The 26295-nt window shown below is 51.2% G+C and overlaps 1 protein-coding gene across 1 annotated transcript; it reads left to right on the forward strand.

The window, feature by feature from the left end:
- The first annotated feature begins 490 nt into the window (after positions 1-490).
- On the forward strand, positions 491-24615 carry DNAJA2 (DnaJ heat shock protein family (Hsp40) member A2). Its single transcript, XM_069739262.1, has 9 exons — positions 491-672; positions 4912-4971; positions 5441-5661; positions 21645-21725; positions 22000-22133; positions 22249-22445; positions 22875-23019; positions 23109-23236; positions 23947-24615. Exons 1-9 carry the CDS (start codon positions 595-597, stop codon positions 24133-24135), a joined length of 1233 nt encoding a protein of 410 aa, XP_069595363.1. The 5' UTR covers positions 491-594; the 3' UTR covers positions 24136-24615.
- The last annotated feature ends 1680 nt before the right edge of the window (positions 24616-26295 follow it).

Below are 26295 nucleotides of genomic sequence, written 5' to 3' on the forward strand. Positions count from 1 at the left end.
CCTGTCTCCGGGGTCCCTGGGGTCCTGTCTCCGGGGTCCCTGTCTCTGGGGGTCCCTGTCTCTGGTGTCCTGTCTCTGGGGGTCCTGTCCCCTGTCTCTGGGGGTCCCTGTCCCTGGTGTCCTGTCCCTGGTGTCCCTGTCCCCGGGGGTCCCTGTCTCTGGGGGTCCTGTCCCCAGGTTCCCTGTCTTTGTCTCTGGTGTAATGTCCCCGGGGTCCCTGTCTCTAGGGGTCCTGTCTCCGGGGTCCCTGGGGTCCTGTCTCCGGGGTCCCTGTCTCTGGGGGTCCCTGTCTCTGGTGTCCTGTCTCTGGGGGTCCTGTCCCCTGTCTCTGGGGGTCCCTGTCCCTGGTGTCCTGTCCCTGGTGTCCCTGTCCCCGGGGGTCCCTGTCTCTGGGGGTCCTGTCCCCTGTCTCTGCCTGTGTAGACGTCACTGCTGGAAATATTCTGAGGCGCAGATAAAATGTGGGCGGTGCTTCGTTGACGTATTCTCATCACGTGTGCTGTGACGTCCCGTCCGTCGTTTCCGGCCTGCTTCTGCCCTCGTTCCCGGGGTCTCTCTCCTCAGTCCCCGCCGCTCCGCTCTCAGTCTCCGGCCATGGCTAACGTCGCCGACACCAAACTGTACGACCTGCTGGGGCTGCAGCCCGGAGCCAGCGAGAACGAGCTGAAGAAGGTGAGTGAGAGGTCGGCGGGGACGGGGCCGCAATACCGGCCGGGGAGCGGGCACAGGCCGAGGGGAGCCGCCGGGGGTGTGCGAGGAGTGAGGCCCGGGAGGACGAGGGCTCCGGGGTCAGTGCAGGCGGCGGCTCCTCCTCCCCGGGGATTAGTCAGCGGCTTGTGGCCTGTGCCGGGGAGACGGCGGCTCATGGAGAGCGGCTCTAGCCGAGAGTATGGGCCCACCTGCGGCTGCCCCCGGACTGCGGCCCAGTGCCCCCAGACTGTACCCCCCCCCCCCGACTGCGGCCTGGTCCCCCCAGAACTTACCCCCTCCCCCCCCGGACTGCGGCCCAGTGCCCCCAGACTGTACACCCCCCCCCCGACTGCGGCCTGGTCCCCCCAGAACTTACCCCCTCCCCCCCCGGACTGCGGCCCAGTGCCCCCAGACTGTACACCCCCCCCCCGACTGCGGCCTGGTCCCCCCAGAACTTACCCCCTCCCCCCCCGGACTGCGGCCCAGTGCCCCCAGACTGTACCCCCCCCCCGACTGCGGCCTGGTCCCCCCAGAACTTACCCCCTCCCCCCCCGGACTGCGGCGCGGCCCAGTCCCCCTAAAATGTGCCCTGAAACCCCCCCTCCCCCTGGACTGCGGCCCAGTCCTCCTAGAACAGGGGTGGGCAATTAATTTTGCCATGGGGCCGTTTTTGGGATGGTTTTAGAGGGCCGAACTAAAATAATTACCGTATTTTTCAGACTATAAGACACACCGGACCATAAGGCGCACCCCAAATTTAAGGTGAAAATTGCAGAAAAAAATATTTTTTTTATAAGGTGGGGGTCCGTCTTATTGTCCGAATTTACAGTAACTTACGGTAAGATTCTTACCTGAGGGCTGGCGGTGGCAGAGCAGGGTCACAGGAGGCATGGTGTTGGCAGAGGTGGGGTGATGCGGTGCGGCGTGCACCTGAGCAGGGTCCCTTCCTGCTTAGGCGGGCGACGCCACGGCCTGGTGTCCATGGGGGGGTTGCTGCAGTGGTGGTGCGGTATGGCGTGCGCAGGGTCCCTTCCACCGGTGAGGTGACTCAGCGGCCAGGAATGCGATGTGCGCACCAGAGCCGGGTTGAATATCGGTGGCGGCCATCTTCCCGAGGCCGCGCGTGCGCAGATGGAGTGCTCTGCTTCACGAAACTTCAGGAAAATGTCCACGGGAGGCCGCGCGTGCGCAGATGGAGTGCTCTGCTTCACGAAACTTCAGGAAAATGTCCACGGGAGGCCGCGCGTGCGCAGATGGAGATCTCGGTGGCCATTTTCCAGAAGCCGAGATCTAAATCTGCTATCTCGGCTTCAGGAAAATGGCCGCCGCCGCGGCCTCCCGCGGCCATTTTCCTGAAGCCCCGTGAAGCAGAGCACTCAATCTGCGCACGCGTGGCCTCGGGAAGATGGCCGCCGCCACCAATGAATAGGTAATCAACCCGGCTCTGCTCCCCCTCAGAAAACGGCTGGCTGAGCGGTGCCGAGGGCGGCTGTCAGAAGTGACAGCTAGCTGGCTGGCCGCATCTTGCCCAGGTCTGTCCTAGAGTGTGCCCCCCAGACTGCGGCCGATTGTTCACAGGCTTTGCTCCCCTGGCCTGCATTACCACCTGTAACTATACCCCCGGTCTGCGGCCCTACCTGCCAAATCAACCCCTGACCCCGGTCTGCGGCCCTACCTGCAAAATCAACCCCGGTCTGCGGCCCTACCTTCCAAATCAACCCCTGACCTCGGTCTGCGGCCCTACCTGCCAAATTGCCCCCTGACCTCGGTCTGCGGCCCTACCTGCCAGATGGTAACCCCTGACCCCGGTCTGCGGCCCTACCTGCCAGATGGTCCCCCCCTGACCCCGGTCTGCGGCCCTACCTGCCAGATGGTGTCCCCCCCCCCTGACCCCGGTCTGCGGCTCTACCTGCCAGATGGTCCCCCCCTGACCCCGGTCTGCGGCCCTACCTGCCAGATGGTCCGTCCCCCCCCCCCCCCCCCGACCCCGGTCTGCGGCCCTACCTGCCAGATGGTCCCCCCCCGACCCCGGTCTGCGGCCCTACCTGCCAGATGGTCCCCCCCTGACCCCGGTCTGCGGCCCTACCTGCCAGATGGTCCCCCCCCGACCCCGGTCTGCGGCCCTACCTGCCAGATGGTCCCCCCCTGACCCCGGTCTGCGGCCCTACCTGCCAGATGGTCCCCCCTGACCCCGGTCTGCGGCCCTACCTGCCAGATGGTCCGTGTCTCCCCCAACCCCCCCCCCCCCCCCCCACCACCCGACCCCGGTCTGCGGTCCTACCTGCCAGATGGCCCCCCCCCCCCCCGACCCCGGTCTGCGGCCCTACCTGCCAGATGGTCCCCCCTGACCCCGGTCTGCGGCCCTACCTGCCAGATGGTCCGTGTCTCCCCCAACCACCCCCCCCCCCCCCACCCGACCCCGGTCTGCGGTCCTACCTGCCAGATGGTCCCCCCCCCGACCCCGGTCTGCGGCCCTACCTGCCAGATGGTTCCCCCCGACCCCGGACTGGGGCCCTACCTGCCAAATCGTCCCGACCCCGGACTGGGGCCCTACCTGCCAAATCTCCCCCGACCCCGGACTGGGGCCCTACCTGCCAAAACCGACCCCAGACTCCTTTTTCGTGCCAGTTCCCTAAATATTTAGTGAACTCACGGCGTCCTCCTTATCGGGACATCACGCGCCGTTCTCTCCTCGCTGCTGTGACTTTCTTGGTGCTCACCTGGGAATAAGACAATGACGTCAGCAGGAAGGAAGATCCCTGATGTCAGCGCTGGCCGCGAGCTCCGCCGGGGCTTAGCTGCATCTGTCGGATCCTAATTATACCCCGTTTTTTTCCTTTGACAGTCATGTTGTGTATCCCGACCTCCCGGACACTTTTTTATTTTCTGATTTCTAATTGTGATCCAGGTTTGACATTAAAGGGAACCTGTCACCCCGTTTTTTGAGATTGAGCTATAAATACTGTTAAATAGGGCCTGCGCTGTGTGTTACTATAGTGTATGTAGTGTACCCCGATTCCCCATGTATGCTGAGAAATAACTTACCAAAGTCGCCATTTTCACCTGTCAATCAGGCTGGTCAGGTCGGGAGGGCGTGTTCACAGCGCTGGTTCTTCCTCAGCTTTACGTTGGTGGCGTAGTGGTGAACAAGCAGCGCGCGATCTGCGCTGTCATCCCTTTCGTCGGTGGGGGCGGCCATCTTCCTGGGGCCGCGCGTGCGCAGATCCAGTGCTCTGCTGCACGGGGCTTCAGGAAAATGGCCGCGGGATGCCGCGCGTGCGCATTAGAGATCGCGGCGGCCATTTTCCCAAAGCCGAGATGCAAACTCAACTTTGGGAAAATGGCAGCCGCGATCTCTAATGCGCACGCGCGGCATCCCGCGGCCATTTTCCTGAAGCCCCGTGCAGCAGAGCACTCGATCTGCGCACGCGCGGCCCCAGGAAGATGGCCGCCCCCACCGACGAAAGGGATGACAGCGCAGATTGCGCGCTGCTTGTTCACCACTACGCCACCAACGTAAAGCTGAGGAAGAACCAGCGATGTCACCACGCCCTCCCGACCTGACCAGCCTGATTGACAGGCGAAAACGGCGACTTTGGTAAGTTATTTCTCAGCATACATGGGGAATCGGGGTACACTACATACACTATAGTAACACACAGCGCAGGCCCTATTTAACAGTATTTATAGCTCAATCTCAAAAAACGGGGGTGACAGGTTCCCTTTAAATTAATCCACAGCCTATAAAATAAAAATAGCGCAATAATGGGCTATAATTGTCATGTTCGCACCATTTTGTACACAGACGGACTGGTAATTAAGGACGTCCCGTGGTGACCTGAGAGTCCGCGGCACGTGATGTTACTCATCATCTGTGTGATTATATGCGTTTGATGTGGGAACATAGTGAAGATATTTGTGTTCATCGTCACGTATCCAACATGTCAGCGTCTGAGTCACATAGCAAATACCCTGGGAGGTGACGGCTAAGCAAGGAGCTGTATGCAGTGGTGTATCCCTGGGGGTGTACCCACTATACAGGGAGATATATAGATATCATCTACATAATCAGCTCAGCTACTATGTACTTCTCGCCTGTATTATACCCCAGAGCTGCACTCACTATTCTGCTGGTGGAGTCGGCTGTACAGTATCTGCAGATCACTGTGGCTTTGTATACACTGTGTAATAATCCGTGTATCTCATCTTCCTCGGATACAGGCGTACCGCAAACTGGCCAAGGAATATCACCCTGACAAGAACCCGAATGCCGGAGACAAGGTAAGTGCATCAGTCCCTGAAGTTTCCCGGCCTTATGATTAACGCAGCGAGTGATTGTCTGCAGCAGAGGAGCCCGTTGTGCCCGTGGTGACTCCGGTGGTCCCTGCTCGCATTGGGCGGGTCATGGCATTGGTTCCCTGTATGAGCAAGGACCCCCATAATAAATTCATGCAGCCGAACGTTGCCCACCTTCATCCTTGCAGTCGGTCCCTAGTGATGTATTTCTGTAATTGGCAGCTTTTCTTTGTGTTCATGTAGTAATACATCTGCTTGCTGTCAGTGACTGCAAAATCCTTGTAGAAGTAAAGTAGAAAGCGATTGCTCCATCTGTGAGGCCTCTGATTCACATGGTGTCATGAAGGCTCCATCCGGATGTCTCGTCACTCCCTGGGGGTGTAAATGACTCTTGTCCTGGGTTTGGAGGAGACGGGGGCAGATTTTGGCTTCACGCTGCTGCTTTGCTTTACAGTTCAAGGAGATCAGCTTCGCCTATGAAGTCTTGTCCAATCCAGAGAAGAGAGAGCTGTACGACCGATATGGGGAGCAGGGCCTGCGGGAAGGAAGCGGAGGTGGAGGCATGGATGACATATTCTCCCACATTTTCGGAGGTGGTCTCTTCGGGTTCATGGGGGGGCAGAATCGAAGTCGCAATGGAAGACGGAGAGGAGAAGACATGATGCACCCTCTAAAGTGAGTGTCAGTGTGCTTAATGGAAACACCTTGGGCCCTGTCTGCTTATCTGTCTGCCCTGTGATACGCCATACCCTCGTACTATTATCTGACTGCACTGTGATACGCCGGACCCTCGTACTATTATCTGACTGCACTGTGATACGCCGGACCCTCGTACTATTATCTGACTGCACTGTGATACGCCATACCCTCGTACTATTATCTGACTGCACTGTGATACGCCGGACCCTCGTACTATTATCTGACTGCACTGTGATACGCCGGACCCTCGTACTATTATCTGACTGCACTGTGATACGCCATACCCTCGTACTATTATCTGACTGCACTGTGATACGCCGGACCCTCGTACTATTATCTGACTGCACTGTGATACGCCGGACCCTCGTACTATTATCTGACTGCACTGTGATACGCCGGACCCTCGTACTATTATCTGACTGCACTGTGATACGCCGGACCCTCGTACTCTTATCTGATTGTACTGTGATAGGCTGGACCCCTATCTTTCAATATAAGCGCCCTGTGACCCCGTCCTCTTGTATAGCCTCTTTGTGATACCCTTGTCACCCATCCATTTATGTGACCGCCTTGTGATGCGCCAGACCCTGTGGTTTTACACAAATCAAAGAAAGTGTGTGCATAAAAAAGGATCACCAAGAGAATTTTTTTTTATGAAGTGTTATATAAGAATGCTTTTTATTGAAAACCACCACATACAAAAACCATTAAAAGCCTTTAAAAAATACACAACTCCGATTACAATCAAGAGTATGGGTCATACAAATGATGTGTACAATACACCAGAGCCCTACATGCCATACTAATTAGTTAGCAAACCTCTAAATAGTAGACCCCCCGTCGTTTTACGTGACCGCTCTGTGATGCGCCGGACCCCGTCGTTTTACGTGACCGCCCTGTGATATGTGGGACCCCTGTCCTTTTACGTGACCTCCCTGTGATGTGTGGGATCCCTGTCCTTTTACGTGACCGCCCTGTGATGATAAATCTAAATTTCTCCTACGCCTCATTGGGGGACACAGGACCATGGGTGTTATGCTGCTGCCACTAGGAGGACACTAAGTAACACAGACTAACTTCTCCTCTGCAGTATACACCCCTTCACTGGCCAGGATTCAACCAGTTCTTGCTTAGTGTCTGTAGGAGGCAATTGGGTCTGTTTTCAGACCCCAACTCTATTATTTTAATTTAAATTTTTATTTTTCTATAAATTTTATTTAACGGAGTGAAGGGGGCAATGGATTTTTTTTATAGGGTCCGCTCCCCTCGAACCATCAACAGGCAAGCACGACGAGTGTACCTCCCCGTCCCTCTCCTGCGATGTCTGGGGGCACGCCAAATTTTACTGGGGCAACTGTTCCTCCTTGGTCCCGATCTCTTTGTCCAACCCCCCCCCCCGCAAGACGGCGAGCACATAGAGCCTGGCTCTCATGTCCCTCTACGGGGCCCGACAGAGGAAGATGTCCCACCTGAGACAAGGCCCACATCTGATGGCGTCACACAGCCCCAAGACAAAGCCCCCTTAGGGGACAGACGGATATGTATCAGGGGCCTCTCCATCCCCCATCCAGGGTGCATGGATTAAGCGCACACCCTCACAGTGACAGGAGGACCTGCAACACTGTGAGTACATACCCTCCCTGCGCTTCCATCTGTGGCAGAGATGCGGTCCATGTCCCTGGGGAGAGGCGCCGGGGGTCAGCGGTGGTCAGCAGCGCTCCGTCGCAGCCATCGCCGGCAGGGCCCAGAAATTTAGTCCCCGGCTTTTGAGCCGGACTAGGCCGCACTGTGCAGATCCGCCCACCGCCGTAACCCCGCCCCGTATATCGGCGCTTCTCGTCTGGGATGAGAGGCGCCCTGCAGAATCTCGGGGGCCATATTGCCACTAATCTCCTGCGGGGACGACAAGACCCTGAAGGTAGCTCACGCTGCCTGGCACTACCAGGACCGCCACGGCTACATTCCTCCCTGGGGACCCAGGCACAGGACCTTTCCCTGCACCACAGTGCATATCCTGTCTTTAAAGACACTGTCTCAACCTAAGGAGACCAAAAAGGGTAACAAGAAGCACACAGTGTTTTTCACTTCATGTGCCACTTGCAATACGGCCCTGCCCCGAGCTCACAATACCCCATTATGTACGGATTGTGACCCGGCCTCTGTGCAGTCGCCGCCAATGCCGCCACCGACCCTGCAGAGCCTAGTCCCCCTGAGTGGGTCACTTCCCTGTCACAATCTATGTCTTCCCTAGCCAAGGCAATTGACTTGCTCCCTGGTCCCACTTTAAGTCAGCCCGCGGAGGACTCTGGCGAAGGTACGTATCCGTCCACCGGCAAGGGGCGTCCTCTGTCACTAAGAGCTTGGGGTGCCAGGAAACGTACCCATGTCTCACCCCCCCCTCCCCCCCCCCCCCCCCCCCCGACCACGGGCGTGTTTGTTTTCCAGGACATCCCTCCTGACAGCACCATGGACGTCCTCCTCCCCCTTGCTGGGACAGGAAACACACGAGAGTTTAAAAGGTCATGTCCCACCCCCAAATCCTCAGTGTTTTTCCTGTCCCTGCAAGGAGGGACGCACGAAAGAAGCTGCGCAGGCTTACTGGAGCTCAGGGGGATAGTGCAGCTTGCCAATACCCTTCCCCCTGTCAAGAGGCTCAGGGTAGAAACTCTCCGGGTGGGGGGTCCCTCTGCTTCAAAGACCAGGAGCAGGACGAGGCTCCTGGTTGCAGCCGCTCCTCCCAGTGGGAGGCTCTCGGCTGTGGATGCAGTTCCATGTAGCAGGGAGTCGCGGCATCCAGAGCTGTGTCTTGTCCTGCCCAGCGACTTTTGGAACTCCGAGGGAACCGCGTCACTTCCGGTATCGCCACATCCGGTAATCGTCACTTCCGGTGACGTTGTAAAAGCGGGGAAGTGCGTGCGCTCCAGCGTTGAAACGCATAGCAGTACGGGCGCTCCTACCCAGCGTCTGGAGTCACTGGGGTCTTCTGACTGCCGCAGCAAAGGTGCCATGGAAGGAGACATGCCCGGCGATGGGGTAAGTGCGCATAGCGCAGACTACCCTCGCTGCACATATGAAAATTCAGGCCTATCCTATTTACTCCCTATCTTATGTCATTTAAGGATAAGGGAACCCTCGCTGTCTTCTCTAAACCCCCCCCCCCCCCCCCCCCAAGCTGGAGGCAATCCAGATCGGGCACCTTTGGAACACAGTTTCCATAAGGATGGCCGTGAGAGTGTTGGGTCTAATGACGGCTTGTATACCATGTGTCAGATGGGCACAGTCACATTCAAGACCTCAGCAGAGACTGATTCTCTCCCATTGGGATCATCGCCAGTCTTCACTGGACAGTACCTTGAAGCTAACAAATCCAGTATGAATGTTTCTCCACTGGTGGACACAGCCAGAGAACCTAAGAGTCGGAGTGCTATTGTCTACTTCCCCTTATGTAGTGATCACTACGGACGCCAGCGCGTGGGGCTGGGGAGCCCATCTAAAGGGCAGGCTGGGGAGCCCATCTAAAAAGCAAAATTCTACAGGGCTGGTGGCCAGCACATGTCATTCACAGCTCCTCCAACTTCAAGGAGCTGTATGCTGTCTGGGAGGCCTTGAGAAGAAACTCACTCTCTAAAACTGTCACGTCAGGATACTATCCGACAATGTGACAACGGTTTCATTCCTGAAACATCAAGGAGGCCCAAGACACCGTCCGCTCCAGGATCTGGCGGGAAGAATATTCCGCTGGGCAGAAAATTCGGTCCTATCCATATCTCCATTTCACCTGGAGGGCTCTCTGAATGTGATAGCAGACTATCTGAGCAGAAGGCGGGTGTGCCCAACAGAGTGGGAACTCGACCAGGATATCTTCCAGGAGTTAGTCTTCGTTGGGGAACTCCCAGTATAGACCTGTTTGCAAACAGAAAAAACTCAAAGGTCTCAAAATTCTTCTCTCTGAACCCATTGGATCTCCCGGAAGGGATAGACGCTCTGAGCCTAGATTGGACGGAACCTCTCATATGCATTCCCACCTCTGGCGCTGATCCCAGCCGTACTCCAGAAGGTTAAGGAGGATCGAGCTCAGGTTATTTTTGATTGTTCCATACTGGCCAAGAAAGAGCTGGTTCCCTCTGCTAGGGAACCTGGCGATCGAGAACCCAATAGAGCTTCCTCTCCGGGAGGATGTAATTCACCAAGGTCCGATTTACGACCCAAATCCAGGGAAACTCCATCTCTCAGCATGGATCCTGAAGGGGACATCTTGAAGGCTAGAGGCTTATCAGATCAGGTGTAGCCACCATTAAGGCCAGCAGGAAGCCTGTCACATCAGCAATCTACTTAAAGATCTGAAAGCGTTTCTGTCTGCAAGGTGGCAGGTCTAATGTTGCGGCAGACACTCCTGACATACCTAGAATCCTAAACTTCCTGCAGGCAGGGTTCAACAAGGGCCTTAGACCAAGCACCTTGAAGGTGCAGATCTCGGCACTTGGCTCCTTCTTTGACTATCCCCTAGCATCACACCCGTGGGTGATTAGATTTATCTGAGCTACTCAGAGGTTGCGCCCCACCATTAGGCAGTTGACTCTTCCCTGGGACCTCAACCTGGTCCTCAGATTCCTGTGTAAAGACGCATACGCCCTGGCTGATATGCCCATATCAATTCTCACACGGAAGACAGCGTTTTTAGTGGCAGTCACCACAGCCAAGAGGGTGGGGGATATCCAAACCCTATGTACCAGGGATCCGTATCTACAGATTAGAGAGGATAGTTTAATCCTTAAACTTGATCTCTCATTTATTCCAAAAGTAGGCTCAGCCAAAAACAGAAATCAGGAGATTGTATTACCTTCATTTTGTAATAACCCTTCCAATGCAAAAGAAAAAGCCCTTAATTCCCTTGACGTCAGGCAGGCAGTCTTAGATTACCTAGCAGCCATCAGTTCCTGGAGGGTAGATCCAAACCTGTTCATTCTTTTCGGGGGGAAAAATAAAGGAAATAAGGCCTCTTATCGCTTGTTGGATCACGTCTTTGATTTCCGAGGCCTACCAGTCTGAAGGGGTCCCACCTCCGGTTGGTCTACATGCACATTCTACACGAGGGACATCTGCTTCCTGGGCTGAGAGGGCAGGCGCCTCTCTTGAGCAGATTTGTAAGGCAGCAACATGGGCAAGTGCCAATACCTTTTGTAAACATTATAAACTTGATGTCTTGTCTTGTCAACACACTGCATTTGGGAGAAAAGTTCTCCAAGCAGTAATCCTACCCTAAGAAGGTGCTTTGGTACTCTCCATGGTGCTGTCAGGAGGGATGTCCTGGAAAATAGGCATTAGACCTACCGGTAATTGTTTCCAGGAGTCCATCCTGACTGCACTGGTTGTTCCCTCCCTGCTTTGATGTTATGACATATTATGTAATGTGTTTCTGACATCATGTAATGTTTTTTTGTCATTAAAGTATTATTTGCATTTCCATGAGGCGGTTCTTGTTACAACACTGAGGATTTGGGGGTGGGACATGACATTTTAAACTCTCGTGTGTTTCCTGTCCCAGCAAGGGGGAGGAGGACATCCTCCATGGTGCTGTCAGGATGGACTCCTGGAAACATAATTATCGGTAGGTCTAATGCCTATTTCTCTTACCCCATGACGGCACTAACGAGAGAGGGATCCGCCCTCAGGGACAGGAAACCCACAGGTTAAAAAGGCGGGACCTCTCCTCCACCTCAGTTCGGTTTCCTGTCCCCGATGGGGATCCCACAACTCACTATCCAGGAGTCCAGGGACCATCAGGCCGAGTTCAGGCAGCGGGGGGCCCTGCCACGGTCTCAGGTGGATTCCTCCCTGAGGGCGCGATCCGGGGTCGGCGCGCAGAGGGGAGGCAGTGAAGAGGATGCCGAGAAAGCCTGCCTCTTCCTTTTTCAAAGGGATGATCGGCAATAGGTAGCGGCGGCTACCTGGAGGTTTTCTCCACCGATCCATAAGGCACACAGGAGGTGGTGACGCCGGTTACCGACAGGAGAACGCTGGGAGCACCGGCGGCTGCGGAAGCTCCGTCCCTCCTGTGAGCCGGCAAACAGTGAGCGCGCGCGCGGGGTTCGGCGACTTACTGCGCAGGCGTGGGGGTCACTTCCGGGGCGGCGCAGGGCACCTCTGGGTAAACCGGAAGTTGCCTGGCGCCGCTCCATTAGTATATATCCAGAAGGAAAGGGGTATACCGCTGCTCAGAGATTACCACCATGAGTGGAATAGAGCAGTCGGTGGAAGAAATTTCACAGGCCCCTGTGACAAAGAACCCGAAGGAGCGCTATTCCTCAAGAAAACCCACGCAGCGCAGCAGCTCAGGATCCCAGCGTAGCAGAGGCTCTGGTGGATCCAGGAGGGAGACGGTGGTTCAAGTGGAGGAGGCATCCTCAAAGCCACAGCCGGTATCTTCCTCACATTAGGAGGGTAAGTGACCTCCGTGAAAGTGTAAATTCTAATAGGGGTTTATTGTTTCCTAGGGAAAGAAATGCCAGGGGAAAAGTAAACATAGAGTATGCCCGCTTTGTTCAGCAGATTTGCCGGATTCATGGGTTAAAAAACTCTGTGCGCCATGTATTAAGAACACCATTGATGAGGAGACACCAAGTTTCACATCTGAATTAAAAGATTTAATTAAAACCCAAGTAGCAGACGCATTAAAAAGCGTAAAAAACCGTAAAAGAAAACATAAATAAAAATCTCCAGATTACAGCTCCAGCGAGGGAGATAGTACGAGTGGGGATTCTGATAGCTCTACAGCGTCATCATCCTCCTCCGCATCTTCAGAAAGCGGTCGCAACTGTTTCCCAATAGATGAAACGGATGCGTTGGTGAAAATGGTTAGGGCGACAATGGGTCTGGCAGACACTCGTTCCAAAAAATCTGTACAAGATCTTATGTTTAGTGGCCTGGAACAAAAGAAGTACAGAGTGTTCCCATTAAATGAAAAAATTCAAGCCCTTATAAAAAAGGAGTGGAAAAGACCAGACAAAAAAGTACTGTTAACACCCAAAAGGAAATACCCATTTGATGACCCAGCCTGCGCCTCATGGGGAAAAGCGCCAAAATTAGACGTCGCCATCGCGAAAGCCTCTAAAAAGTTCGCTCTGCCTTTTGAAGATATGGGGACCCTCAAGGATCCTATGGATAAAAAGGCCGATGTCTTCCTAAAAGGGTCCTGGGAGGCCGCCAGCGGGGGGCTAAAACCCGGTATAGCTTCTACGTGTACAGCTAGAGCACTAATGGTCTGGCTGGATCATTTAGAGACTCAATTAAAAAATAAAACCCCGAGAGAGTCTATACTAGACTCCGTGTCAGCGATGAGAGGGGCCGCTGCATATTTAGCAGATGCCTCAATAGACTCGGTTAGACTGACGGCAAGATCGGCTTCCTTCTCAAATGCGGCTAGGAGAGCATTATGGCTAAAGTGCTGGCCGGGGGACCTGCAAACTAAAGCTAAGTTGTGTTCCATTCCGTGTGAAGGTGAATATTTGTTCGGTCCCACCCTAGACGATGTCCTCGAAAAAGCGGTTGATAAAAAGAAAGCCTTTCCGGGATTCCTAAATCAAGCTTATAGGCGGCCCTTTCGAGGAAGGAGGTTCACACAAGGACGCCCCCCAAAAAATCAAAAGGAGGGGTGGGAAGACAGAAAATTCAAAAGAGGAGGTTTCATGTTCAACAAGCCGGATAATAAAAAACAGCCACAATGAGGGTGTGCCCCAGGTAGGAGGGAGACTGACTCACTTTCTTCCAACCTGGGAAAAAATTTCTGGAAGTGCCTGGACTCTAAACATCATAAAGACGGGCCTAAAACTAAGCTTTCACACAATGCCACACAATCAGTTTGTGGTCACACCACGAAGAAAGTCAGAGATCGAGCAGCTGAGCATCCAGAGAGAAGTTCTCAGTCTTCTGGAGAAGAAAGTCTTACAGGAAGTTCCACAACAGGAAGAGACGAGGGGGTTTTATTCTCCGCTCTTTCTTCGAACAAAACCGGACGGAACTTTCAGAGTAATTATAAATTTGAAACAACTAAACAGATACCTGGTAATAGAAAAATTCAAAATGGAGACAATAAAATCATGTGTCAGATCCCTTATCCCGTCTTGTTTCATGACTGTTATAGACTTAAAGGACGCATACTATCATGTGCCAATCCATCCGGATTTCCGGAAATATCTCAGGGTTGCAGTAATGATACAAGGGGAACTGAAACATTACCAATACAGGGCTCTTCCGTTTGGTCTAGCCATTGCCCCGAGAGTATTCACAAAATTAATGGCGGAAGTAATGGCCCATATAAGGGAACAAAACATATTGATTGTGCCTTATCTGGACGACCTCCTAGTGATGGGCAGTTCCTCTCTACATTGCAGCCAGCAACTAAGCAGTAATGATAGCCCTATCGAATCTAGGATGGTTTTTGAACCTGGAAAAATCCAGGCTTATCCCATCTCAAGTACAGTTGTACTTGGGGATAGTAATAGACTCAACAAAGCAAGAGTGTCGTCTGCCGGAAGAAAAAGTATCCAACATGATACATCTAGTGAATCAGTTGAGTATCTCTCTTCTGATCTCTCTAAGGAGAGCCATGTCCATACTGGGGTCAATGACATCCTGTATCCCAGCAGTCCAGTGGGCTCAGAGCCACTCGAGAGATCTCCAGTGGGAAATACTAGAGGCGGTATCCCACGCAGGAGGAAATTTAGAAAAGCAATTAAAAATATCCTCTCGGACAAAAACTTCCTTAGCTTGGTGGACAGACCCGTCCAATCTCAGGAGGGGGGTTCCATGGGTATGGCCGGTCTCGATAATCCTGACCACAGACGCAAGCCCTTGGGGGTGGGGGGCCCACCTAAACAGGCAAATTGCCCAAGGTCCTTGGTCAGTAGTAGAAAAAGACCTTACTTCAAACATGAAGGAGCTTTTAGCAGTTCAGTACGCCATCAATCATTTTTTAACTTCCCTCCGTTCCCACCACGTGAGAGTACTGACGGACAACAGGGTGGTAGTAGCATATTTAAACCATCAGGGAGGGACGAGGTCTCAATCCCTAATGAAAGTGACAAATTTCATCATGTCACAAGCAGAAGCCAACTTGTCCTCCCTGACAGCCCTTCACATAAAAGGGTCAGAAAATCAAACTGCAGATTTTCTAAGCAGAACCCAATTAAAACAGGGGGAATGGGAGTTAAATACAAGTATATTCAAACGCATAGTGGATCTTTGGGGGGCCCCGGATATAGATCTATTTGCAAACAATCAAAATCGGAAAACGGAGGCCTTCTGCTCGATAGATCCTCGGGGGAGTCCAGTGGCTATAGACGCGTTGTTAATTCCATGGAAATTCCATCTAGCTTATGTGTTTCCTCCGATAGCTCTAATTCCCTTAGTCTTGAAGAAAATCAGGGAAGACAGAGCCAAAGTGATACTGATAGCTCCGTTCTGGCCGAAAAGAGTATGGTTCCCATGGCTACGCCTAATGTCCATAGCGGATCCATGGGTACTCCCAGATATCCCAGACCTTCTGCATCAAGGGCCAGTGAATCACCCTCAAATAAAAAGTTTGCACATGACGGCCTGGCTTTTGAAAGGGAACTATTAACAAAAAGGGGGTTTTCTTCAAATCTAATTTCTACCCTGCTGGCCAGTAGAAAACCTATAACTACCAGAGCCTACGGCAAAGTCTGGAAAAAGTTCCTCTCCACGTCAGGAGTTATCCTATCAAATCAGATGCCAATTCAGGAAATCTTAGAATTTCTTCAAAAAGGTTTAGAGAAAGGCCTAGCAACAAACACTCTGAAGGTTCAGATTGCAGCATTGGGTGCCCTTTACAACCAGGATTTGGCGGGGAATCACTGGGTAAAAAGATTTATTAGAGCATCTACTAGGTCCAGACCAGTTATACATCTCACCGCTCCTCCCTGGGACCTGAACTTAGTCCTTTCAGCACTAACTAAGGCGCCGTTCGAACCTTTATCTCAGGCTTCACTAAAAATAATATCTTGGAAAACCTGTTTATTGGTGGCCCTAACCTCAGCTCGCAGGATTAGTGATCTGCAGGCCTGATCAGCCTACCCACCTCTAACACAAATATTAGATGACAGAGTAATCCTCAAAACTGACCCTTCTTACCTTCCCAAAGTGGCGTCAAAATTCCACAGATCTCAAGAGATAGCGTTACCATCTTTTTGCCCCAATCTAAAAAACAAAAAAGAGGAGGCTCTACACACTCTAGATGTAAAGAGATGTCTAACACACTATCAGCCACAAGGGAGTGTAGGAAAGGGAGGGCTCTGTTTGTCTGCTTTCAGGGACCAAATAAGGGTCACAAGGCATCGAAAGCCACGTTGGCGAGGTGGGTAAGAGATGCCATCAAGATGTCATATACCTCTTCCGGAGAACAAGCTCCGGACACAATTAAGGCTCATTCAACCAGGTCGGTGGCAACCTCTTGGGCTGAACGTGGTGGAGCATCAATAGATCAGATATGTAGAGCAGCCACTTGGTCTTCCCCCTCTACATTCTTCAAGCACTATCGGCTTAATCTATCTTCTCCCTCAGACTTAACTTTTGGTAGGAGAGTTCTTGAGGCAGTAGTCCCACCCTAAAATTTTCATTCTTTGAAATTCTCTCGTTAGTGCCGTCATGGAGTAAGAGAATATCGTAGTTACTTACCCATAACGGTATTTCTCTGAACCCATGACGGCACCTGTATATTCCCTCCCTTCACGTATGGGTGTCCACACTACTTATAAATTAAGTCACGAGGTGTGCATAAAAAAAAAAAAAAAAAGTGTATGTATGTATATATGTATATATGTATGTGTATATGTATATATGTATGTGTGTATATATATATATATATATATATATATATATATATATATATATATATATATATATATATATATATATGAGCTTATATAAGTTATACAGTTATATTTTGTTGTGTAAAAATAACCAATTAAGTTACAGCAGAAATTCCCTGCAAGGCTCTGTAAACCAACTGAGGTGGAGGAGAGGTCCCGCCTTTTTAACCTGTGGGTTTCCTGTCCCTGAGGGCGGATCCCTCTCTCGTTAGTGCCGTCATGGGTTCAGAGAAATACCGTTATCGGTAAGTAACTACGATATTTTCAGCATCCGCGAGTTCAGTCTCTCGTTCCCTTTCTCCGGAGAACCTAAATGACTCTGAATATGAGTCCGAGGACTCTTACGTCCAGGATTCCTCTACTTCCCAAGAGACACTGGATTCTCTCGTTAAAGCGGTCAACAAGACCCTGAAGGTGGACGAGGAATCCGTATCCACTCAGGAACATGCGGTGTCTTTTAAGAAGACAAAACGTGTCCAAAAAGTATTTGTCATTCATCCTGAGTTTAAAGAAATTGTACAAAAACACAGGGACCGCCCTGACAAACGCTTCATGGGGCAAAAGCCTATTGAGGCCAAATACCCCTTTGCTCAGGAACTAGCCAAGGACTGGCTGCAGTCTCCCTCAGTGGATCCTGCAGTATCTCATCTCGCTTCCAAAACGATCCTGTCACTGTCAAACGGTTCCTCAGTCAAGAACCCCTCTGACCGCCAAATTGACTACCTGGCTCGCTCCGTCTTTGAAGCCACATGAGCGTCTCTTTCCATCCTTCGCCACTTCTTGGGTGGCTAAGGCTATGGTCGCTTGGGCTGAGGTGCTTACCACGACCATCCAAGACAATAATCTCCCTCCAGAGGCGATCAACCTGGCTAACCTGATAGCCCAGGCCGGGGACTTCGTAGTTAATGCCTCGATAGACGCGGCCAATTGTGCTGCTCAGGCAGCCGCAAACGCAATTTCATCAGAAGAGCCCTGTGGCTCAGAGATTAGCGAGCAGATTCTGCTTCCAAGCGTTCATTGACATCTCTACCCTATCAAGCCGGTCGCCTATTTGAAGAAAAATTAGACCAAATCTCGGATGCTACCGGGGGGGAAAAGTAAATTTCTCCCCCAACAAAAGCCTACCTGGCCATTTCGGTATCAACAACAATCTCGATTCCGGCCTTTTCACAACAATCCCAACTGGTCATCTTTATCCTTCTCCCCCACATCAGGGCGAGGCGCTCGGGGACCGAGGCTCCCAGGTCTCATAAAGACCCAACCGTAACTGGAAACCCAGACCACGGTCATCTGGGTATAAGGGATCCAGATCCCTTAGATCCTCCACCCAATGACTCGTTGCAACATCCGGAGGACATCAACAAAGTAGGAGGTCGCCTACTTTCTTTTCGTCAAGCCTGGCTCCCCGTCGTCTCCGACGAGTGGGTCAGGGAACTGGTGTCCTCCGGATACAAAATAGAATTTTCTTTTCCTCCCCCCCCCCCCCCCCCCCCCAACCCCTTCCTCCGACACTTTTTTTTTTTTTTTTTCCAGTTGTGTCCTCTCAAACCAAAGGCAACGGCCTTTCTCCAGGCCTTATGGGCACTACAAAAGGATGGAGTCATCATTCCGGTTTTCCAAGACCAAAGGTTCAGATGGTTTTACTTGAACCTATTCGTGGTCCCAAAAGAGGACGAATCGTTACGTCCGATTCTAGACCTAAAACTTCTGAACAAATTTGTCGAAATTCGGCACTTCAGAATGGAATCTCTCCGCTCTGTCGTCGTGTCCATGGAAAAAGGAGAGTTCCTATCATCTATAGACATCAAAGATGCTTACCTCCACATCCCAATTTTTCCTAGTCATCAACAGTTCCATTTCGCGAAGAACACTTCCAGTTTGTGGCCTTATATTTCAGCCTCGCCACCGCTCCCAGAATCTTCACAAAGGTCATGGCGGCTGCCGTGGCCATTCTTCATTCCAGGGGAGTGGTGGTACTTCCGTACCTGGACGACTTACTGATAAAAGGCCCATCATACCCAGCCTGCGAAGAGTGCGTCGATCTCACGGTGGATACTCTTTCTCGCCTGGGTTGGAAGATAAACTTCGAAAAATCCTCTCCGATCCCGATTCAACGGATCTTCTTTATGGGAATGACACTGGACACTTCCTGCGGTCTGGTCATTCTACCTCCAGACAAAACCTTGGCCTTGCAGCGCGGAGCTCGGAGTCTTTCGCATCCAGTCTCGCACTCCATTCGTTTCAGCATGCATTCTCGGGCAGATGGTAGCAGCCATGGAAGCGGTTCCGTTTGTGCAATTTCACCTCTGTCCCCTACAACATGGGCTGCTGTCGGCGTAGAACGGGAACCCGTCCTCTCTCGACCGCTGTTTCATTCTATCCCCACAGATCAGAAAGACCCTCAGGTGGTGGACGCTGAAGTCCTCCCTGAGGCAGGGAAGGTCATTTCTCCCAGTGCGGTGGCTGGTGGTGACCACCGATGCCAGTCTCATGGGCAGGGGGAGGTTTTCAACCACCACACAGCACAGGGGCGGTTGTCCACTCGAGAGTCTCCTCTCCCCATCAATATCCTGGAAATACGAGCTATCAGGCCAGCGTTGTTCAGGTTTCACCATCTTCTGGCGGGTCCCCCCGTCAAAATCCAGTCGGACAACGCCACAGCTGTAGCATACGTCAACAGTCAGGGGGAACCCGCATCCAGACGGCCATGCTTGAGGTGTCCCACATTCTCCGTTGGGCCAAAACCAACCATTCGTCCATCTCAGCGATCCACATACCAGGTCTGGAGAATTGGGCGGCGGACTTCCTCAGTCGCCAGGGTCTCGCCTCAGGCGAGTGGTCCCTTCACCCGGAAGTTTTCCAACAGATTTGTTAATGTTGGGGACCCCGGTCGTGGACCTCATGGCCTCCAGGCTAAACAACAAGGTCCCACAGTTCATTGCCCGATCCCTCGACCCACGTGCTGTCGGAGCAGATGTCATGGCGTTAATTCTGCCTCCGGTACATTTTTCCTCCTCTCCCCCCTGCTACCGAGGGTCATCAAGAAGATCAGGGCAGAGGGGGTGCCAGTGATCCTCGTGGCGCCGGACTGGCGGCTCCAAGCATGGTACGCGGAACTGGTTAAGCTTGTCACCGACATCCCCTGGCGTCTTACAGATCGCTGGGATCTTCTCTCACAGGACCCGATTACCACCAGAACTAAGGGGCCCTGTCTTTGACGGCCTGGCCGTTGATTCCTGGATTCTAGGCCAAGCTGGTTTCCCCCCCAAGGTGTCCTCCACCATGATAAGGGCTAGGAAACCTGTGTCCATGCGCAGTTACCACCGTATCTGGCGAATTTTCTTTGCATGGTGCGACGCACATGGACGATCGCCTCTGGCATTTTCCATCCCTTCCATATTGGAATTTCTCCAATATGGACTAGTCGGGTCTCACATTTAGCTCCCTCAAGGGACAGGTGTCAGCATTGTCAGTCCTGTTCCAACGAAAAATTGCCAATAGATTACCGGTTAAGACGTTCTTTCAGGGAGTTTCCCGTGTGGCGCCTCCCTACAAGATGCCTTTGGATCCGTGGGATCTTAATTTGGTCCTTGGAGCCCTTCAGGAGGCCCCCTTCGAACCACTGCAGGACTTCTCTCTGACCTTTCTTTCCTGGTAGTTTTCCTAGTGGCTATTACATCCATCAAGCGTGTTTCGGAGTTGGCGGCACTTTCCTGCTGACCTCAGTTTCTGATTTTTCACAAGGACAAGGCAGTCTTGAGGACTTATCCTTCTTTTTTGCCCAAGGTCGTTTCCTCCTTTCACCTCAATGAGATTATTCTGCCTTCGTTCTGTCCGGCTCCAGTCCATCGCATTGAGAAAGCTCTGCACACTCTCGACGTGGTAAGGGCCCTTCGGCGGTATGTCTCACGGACGGCTCCCTTCCGCAAGTCGGATGTCCTATTCATACTTCCAGAGGGACCAAGGAAGGGTTCTCCCGCTTCCAAGGCACGCTAGCCAAGTGGATTCGATCGGCTATTCAGGAATCCTATCGTGTCAAGGGTGTTCCTTTTCCAGCAGGGATTAAGGCCCATTCTACTCGATCGGTGGGCGCCCCTTGGGCCATTCGGCACAAGGCGTCAGCACAACAGCTTTGCAAAGCTGCGACATGGTCCAGCTTACATACTTTTACGAAGCATTACCATATTCATTCTCTATCTTCTGCAGACGCCACCCTTGGCAGGCGCATTCTGCAATCAGCGGTACCTTAGCTGTAAGCCAGCGGTACATGGGGTATTGGCAGATATGTTGCTCCCCACCCAGGTACTGCTTTAGGACGTCCCATGGTCCTGTGTCCCCCAATGAGGCGTAGGGGGAAAAAAAGGAGATTTTTGTTTACTCACCGTAAAATCTTTCTCCGAGCCAATCATTGGGGGACACGGCACCCACCCTGTTAGCCTATTGGCTGTTTGTTGCTTCTTTGCTTTTGACATAGTTTTATTGTCTTTTGTTTAATACTCCTACTTCTTTACTACCAAACTGGTTGAATCCTGGCCAGTGAAGGGGTGTATACTGCAGAGGAGGAGTTAATCTTTGTGTTAACTTAGTGTCCTCCTAGTGGCAGGCAGCAAACAACCCATGGTCCTGTGTCCCCCAATGATTGGCTTCGAAAAAAGATTTTATGGTGAGTACACAAAAATCTCCTTGCTGGCCTGCACTCTATGATAAGCCGGGGTGCTGGTACGACAGACCGTAAGATCTAACTACAATAGTGTAGCAAATCTACCGCACTCTAAGTGGAATATCCACTTAGGGAGTGCGGAAGATATTCTACACTACCGCCCTGTGATGCGCCTGACCCCCGTCCTTTTACGTGACCGCCCTGTGATGCGCCTGACCCCCGTCCTTTTACGTGACCGCCCTGTGATGCGCCTGACCCCCGTCCTTTTACGTGACCGCCCTGTGATGTGCCTGACCCCCCCGTCCTTTTACGTGACAGCCCTGTGATGCGCCGGACCCCCGTTCTTTTATGTAACAGTATTGTGATAACCAGTACCCCCTGCTTTCTTATGTAATCGCACTTCTCCTTTCTAGGGTATCATTAGAAGATTTATACAATGGAAAGACCACCAAACTTCAGCTCAGCAAGAACGTGCTGTGCAGCTCCTGTAATGGGTGAGTCCGTCCCTCCGCTCCTCTCCAGGGGTCTCGCTTTTCCATGTCTCATGCAGAATAGCCTGCTGTGAACAGAGTAAAGCTCTGCAACTTTTCATTAGTATACTAATATACTTAATATAAATCTTTTTCTCAATTTCTCCTTACTGTTAATGAGTGGGGGAAACATACAGGTTAACATCCAGAGGTTGAAAACCTGTACAGACCTGATAATTCTCATTGGTGAGGGTCCGTTTCAGTGTTTCCAGCCTCACGGAGTCATTTCTTTCTTCAGACAAGGCGGGAAGACTGGAGCGGTTCAGAAATGTACAGCTTGCAGAGGCCGGGGCGTGCGTATAATGATCAGACAGCTGGCTCCGGGCATGGTGCAGCAGATGCAGTCCGTCTGCTCCGACTGTAACGGGGAAGGTAAGGAAAGGGTTAATTCAGAGGGTCCTATCTGGCCCCAGTGACCCCTCGGCCGTTAAGTGGTCACAACCGCTGCTACATTTTTTTTTTTTTTTTTTTATATTTTTTTTTTTAGGGGAAGTAATTAATGAAAAAGACCGCTGTAAAAAATGTGAAGGCAAAAAAGTTATCAAAGAAGTGAAAATTCTGGAAGTTCACGTTGATAAAGGCATGAAGCACGGGCAGAGAATCACATTCACCGGAGAAGCCGATCAGGCCCCCGGCGTAGAGCCGGGCGACATAGTCCTGGTCTTACAAGAGAAAGAGCACGAGGTAAGAGACGCGGATGGCCACACTTATCACTGGTGATGAGCGAACGTGCTGGGATAAGGTGTTATCTGAGCATGCTCAGCTGCTAACTGACGGTCTTTGGCCTGCTCGACAAATGTTTGATTCCCCCGGCTGTTCAACAGCTGCAACACAGGCAGGGATTGCATGTTTGTTAGGTTGAACATCCTTAAGACACAAAGGTGTGGAGACTCAAACATATTTATCAAACACACCGAAGACCCTTGGTTAGCACCCGAGCATGCTCAGATAACACCTTATCCAAGCACATATGCTCATCACTAGTTATCACCCCTTGATTTTCGTCTTCAATGTGATGCCACCCTTGTACCTGTTTACATAAGTGGACAACTCTGTCCCCGTAAACTCCTTGTGCCACTTTACTGATAAATTAACCACCTCTGTCATCCGCAGTCTTTTCAGAGAGATGGCAACGACCTGCACATGACGCACAAGATCGGCCTCGTCGAGGCTTTGTGTGGATTCCAGTTCACATTCAAGCACCTGGATGCGCGTCAGATCGTCGTCAAATATCCTCCAGGAAAAGTCATTGAGCCAGGTAGTGATCGCGCGGCCAGGCCTTGCAATGCTCGCGCTCTTTAGCTTCATTAATGACTCCTTGTGCTTTTTTTTTTTTTTTTTTTCCAGGGTCAGTTCGTGTCGTTCGGGGTGAGGGCATGCCACAATACCGCAATCCTTTTGAAAAAGGCGACCTCTTCATAAAGTTCGAGGTCCAATTTCCAGAAAACAATTGGATTAACCCAGAAAAACTCACGGTGAGTCTGAAATGATTGTTAGACTTTTACTATCACAGGGTCCAGGAACAGCAGTCGGGTTAGATCTTATTTCTTACTCTTGTGGTCATCGGGTCAAAAGGGGTATCCGTAAAACAGAACAGATTTGCTGGGGGTTGGACCACCAGAGAGTCTAAGAAGGCAGCTCCTAAATTGGGGAACCAGGTTCCCTTTAAATGTAGTGGAGATGTGCATGCTCGACCTAAGGGACTGCTGGAGGAAGCAGCCGTCGGAGGTGTGCATGCTCGATCTAAGGGACTGCTAGCTGACAGAGCAGAGGTGTGCACGCTCGATGCATGGGACTGCCAGCCGACACATGTCAGGTGTGTGCACGCGTCATCTATGGGACTGGCAGCCAACAAATAGCAGGGGTCAGGTGTGCACCCTCGATCTATAGGACTGCCAGCAGCCACAGAGCAGAGGTGTGCACGCTCCATCTATGGGACTGCCAGCCGACGCAGAGGTCAGAGGTGTGCACGCTCATTCTATGGGACTGCCAGCTGACACAGAGCAGAGGTTCATCGCATGCACTCACTTATTTTAAGGATCACAGGGGTTCCTAGTAGTTAGGAAGTCATTATTTTGAGAATAGCCCTTTAAGACGCGGGTTATAGAGATCGCACCGCAGTTAGGATGCAGTGGTGTCCACAGATCTATACACAAAGTTCATGGAAATTTCCCTTTACTTACAGGAGCTAGAAGATCTACTTCCAGCCAGACCAGAAACCACCAATGTGACTGGTGAGACAGAGGAGGTAGATCTTCAAGAATTCGACAGCACCCGCGGCTCAGCAGGGGGACAGAGGCGCGAGGCCTACAACGACAGCTCGGATGACGAGAGCAGCCACCACGGCCCCGGCGTTCAGTGTGCGCACCAGTAACCAATTCTATGCAGAATTGCACAACAAACAAGGATTTTGTTTCAGATAATTATAATTTTTTTTTTTTTTTGCCTGTTTTATTTTTATTACTTTTTTTTTTTTTTTTTTTCTTTCTTTGTTTCCGCGACCCAGAGAATTGCCCCAATGGTTCTGATATGATGGACATCTCCGGCGCTGTACTTGTAACTTTTAAATTGGTTCGATTTAGTATTTTCAGAGTGTTATAATTTAATCTGTAAAAACTAACCACACGGCTTTACCTGCAGTTCTGACGAGAAAAATTCTAAAATCCCCAAAAAAGACGAGACGTAAATCTGCCGCTCTTTGTAACGACCGCTTGATTCTTACCAGTCTGTGTAGATTTTTCCGTTTCCTCTTACGTTTGGACCTGTACTGTGTATGTTTTTTGTTCTGAAGCTGTGTATTTGGCTGCACTTACATGACCTGCTACTTATAGAATAAACAATTTCATGGTCTGTATCTTCGTTACTGTCCAACATGGTGACAAATATGCACAGGAACGTTGCTTGTATACTAATATTATCGGCAGTCATTGATATGGGCAGTCTATAATGCATAGTGTCTTAGGCAAAAAAAAATAATCCAATTTTTTTTCCAACCAAAAATAGGATTTAATGTTAGAAAAATTATTTTTTTAATAGCACCACTCCAGTGGTTTTTTATTTGTTTTGATTTTTTTTTTTTCAGCGCTGGAGTGGTGCTTCTAATCGAAGGTTCCTGCCCTTAGTCTCAAAATAATCTGCCGGTGTCTCTACCACCAGTCCCACTATGCCATTTTGTGACCACAACGTCTGCATGTGTGCAAGTCGGAAGTAAAAAGGGTACAGATATATAAGAGAAGTGATAGGCCAGGATAAAGAAATGCTGTTTTAGACCACGCTTAAAACTTTGGGTAATAGGAATTAATCAAGTTCTTTTGGATGGAGCATTCCAGAGAAGTGCCGCATCACAAGAGAAATCTTGGAGCTGGGAATGGGAAGTTTGGATTGAGGATGTTGGTCTAAGGTCATTAGGATGACAGAGGGCATAGGGAAGAGAAATAGGGTGGTACTGAGCCGTGGAGAGCTTTGCTGGTGAGAGATACATTTATATTCTGCAGAGGATGAGTAACCAGTGTAACGTCTGGTCTGGGTGGAAGCATCGGTGTAGTGGCTGGATGGGAAAATGATCCTATGGGCTGCATCCAGGACGGATCGGAGAGGGAAGAGTTTAGTAAGCGGGAGAACAATCAGTAGAGTGTGGAAACAGTCTAGATGAGAATGAAGAAGAGCGACGGTAAGAAAAGGTCGAATCCTGGAGATGTTTTTGAGCTGCAGGTGACATGAGCGATCGGATTTAGGGGGTGAAGCGAAGATCTGAATCAAATATGACCCCAAGATAGCGAGTATGCTGCTGGGGAGTAATGGTGGTATTGGGCACAGGTATGTCAGTGGAGGGAGGAATCAAGGAGTTCAGTTTTAGAGGGAGAACAAGCCCTGGTGTCCATACTAATTCAGGGGTGATGGCAGGAGATGGTGTATAATTGGGTGTTATCAGCATGGAAATGGGACAGAAACCCAAATCTGCTCCATAAGGGGTTACAAATTATGCAATTGTGATTCGATGGTCCTAGTTGTAGCTTAAAGGGGGGGTAGTTACATGGTGGCGGCCTGAGCTGTTTACTTCCGCATCGGAAGGGAGTGATCCTGAGATGCTGTATCCTAAAAAGCATCACACGCATGTTCCCGGTGTGTGTCATTATTGGTGTGGCTTTGGGCATCACTAGTTGGATCCCAAAATGTGTCCTTACACACAGTAATGGGAGTCTTCGCTGCTGCCCAAGGAGATGATGACAATCCCAAGGAAGTCCAACATGAGGCCAGACTCGGCCTGGCCAAGTAAGGGATCGCATACAAAAGTTGGGACCCTTAATTCTCTTGCTTACTGCGCTTGGATTTAGTAGAGGAAAGATATAGATCTTGGTACCATGTTAGCCAGTGGTAGAAAAATATTTAGAATTGAGAGTCCTCAGTGCTTGATACCTTTTAATGGCTAACTGTGAAAAGAAGGTAACAAATTGCAAGCTTTTGAGACAACTCAGGTCTTTTCATCAGGCATAGACTAAAAGAAATTCTGAAGAATCACACATTTATGCGCAAC

Source organism: Ranitomeya imitator, chromosome 9 (assembly GCF_032444005.1).
Source record: "Ranitomeya imitator isolate aRanImi1 chromosome 9, aRanImi1.pri, whole genome shotgun sequence".
In the NCBI taxonomy this organism is placed as follows: domain Eukaryota; kingdom Metazoa; phylum Chordata; class Amphibia; order Anura; family Dendrobatidae; genus Ranitomeya; species Ranitomeya imitator.

Coding starts and splice junctions, on each gene's coding strand:
- DNAJA2 (XM_069739262.1), top strand. CDS start 595: ATGGCTAACGTCGCCGACACCAAACTGTACGACCTGCTGGGGCTGCAG. Junction 21,726..21,999: donor CTGTGCAGCTCCTGTAATGG/GTGAGTCCGTCC, acceptor TTCTTTCTTCAG/ACAAGGCGGGAAGACTGGAG. Junction 23,237..23,946: donor TTAACCCAGAAAAACTCACG/GTGAGTCTGAAA, acceptor CTTTACTTACAG/GAGCTAGAAGATCTACTTCC.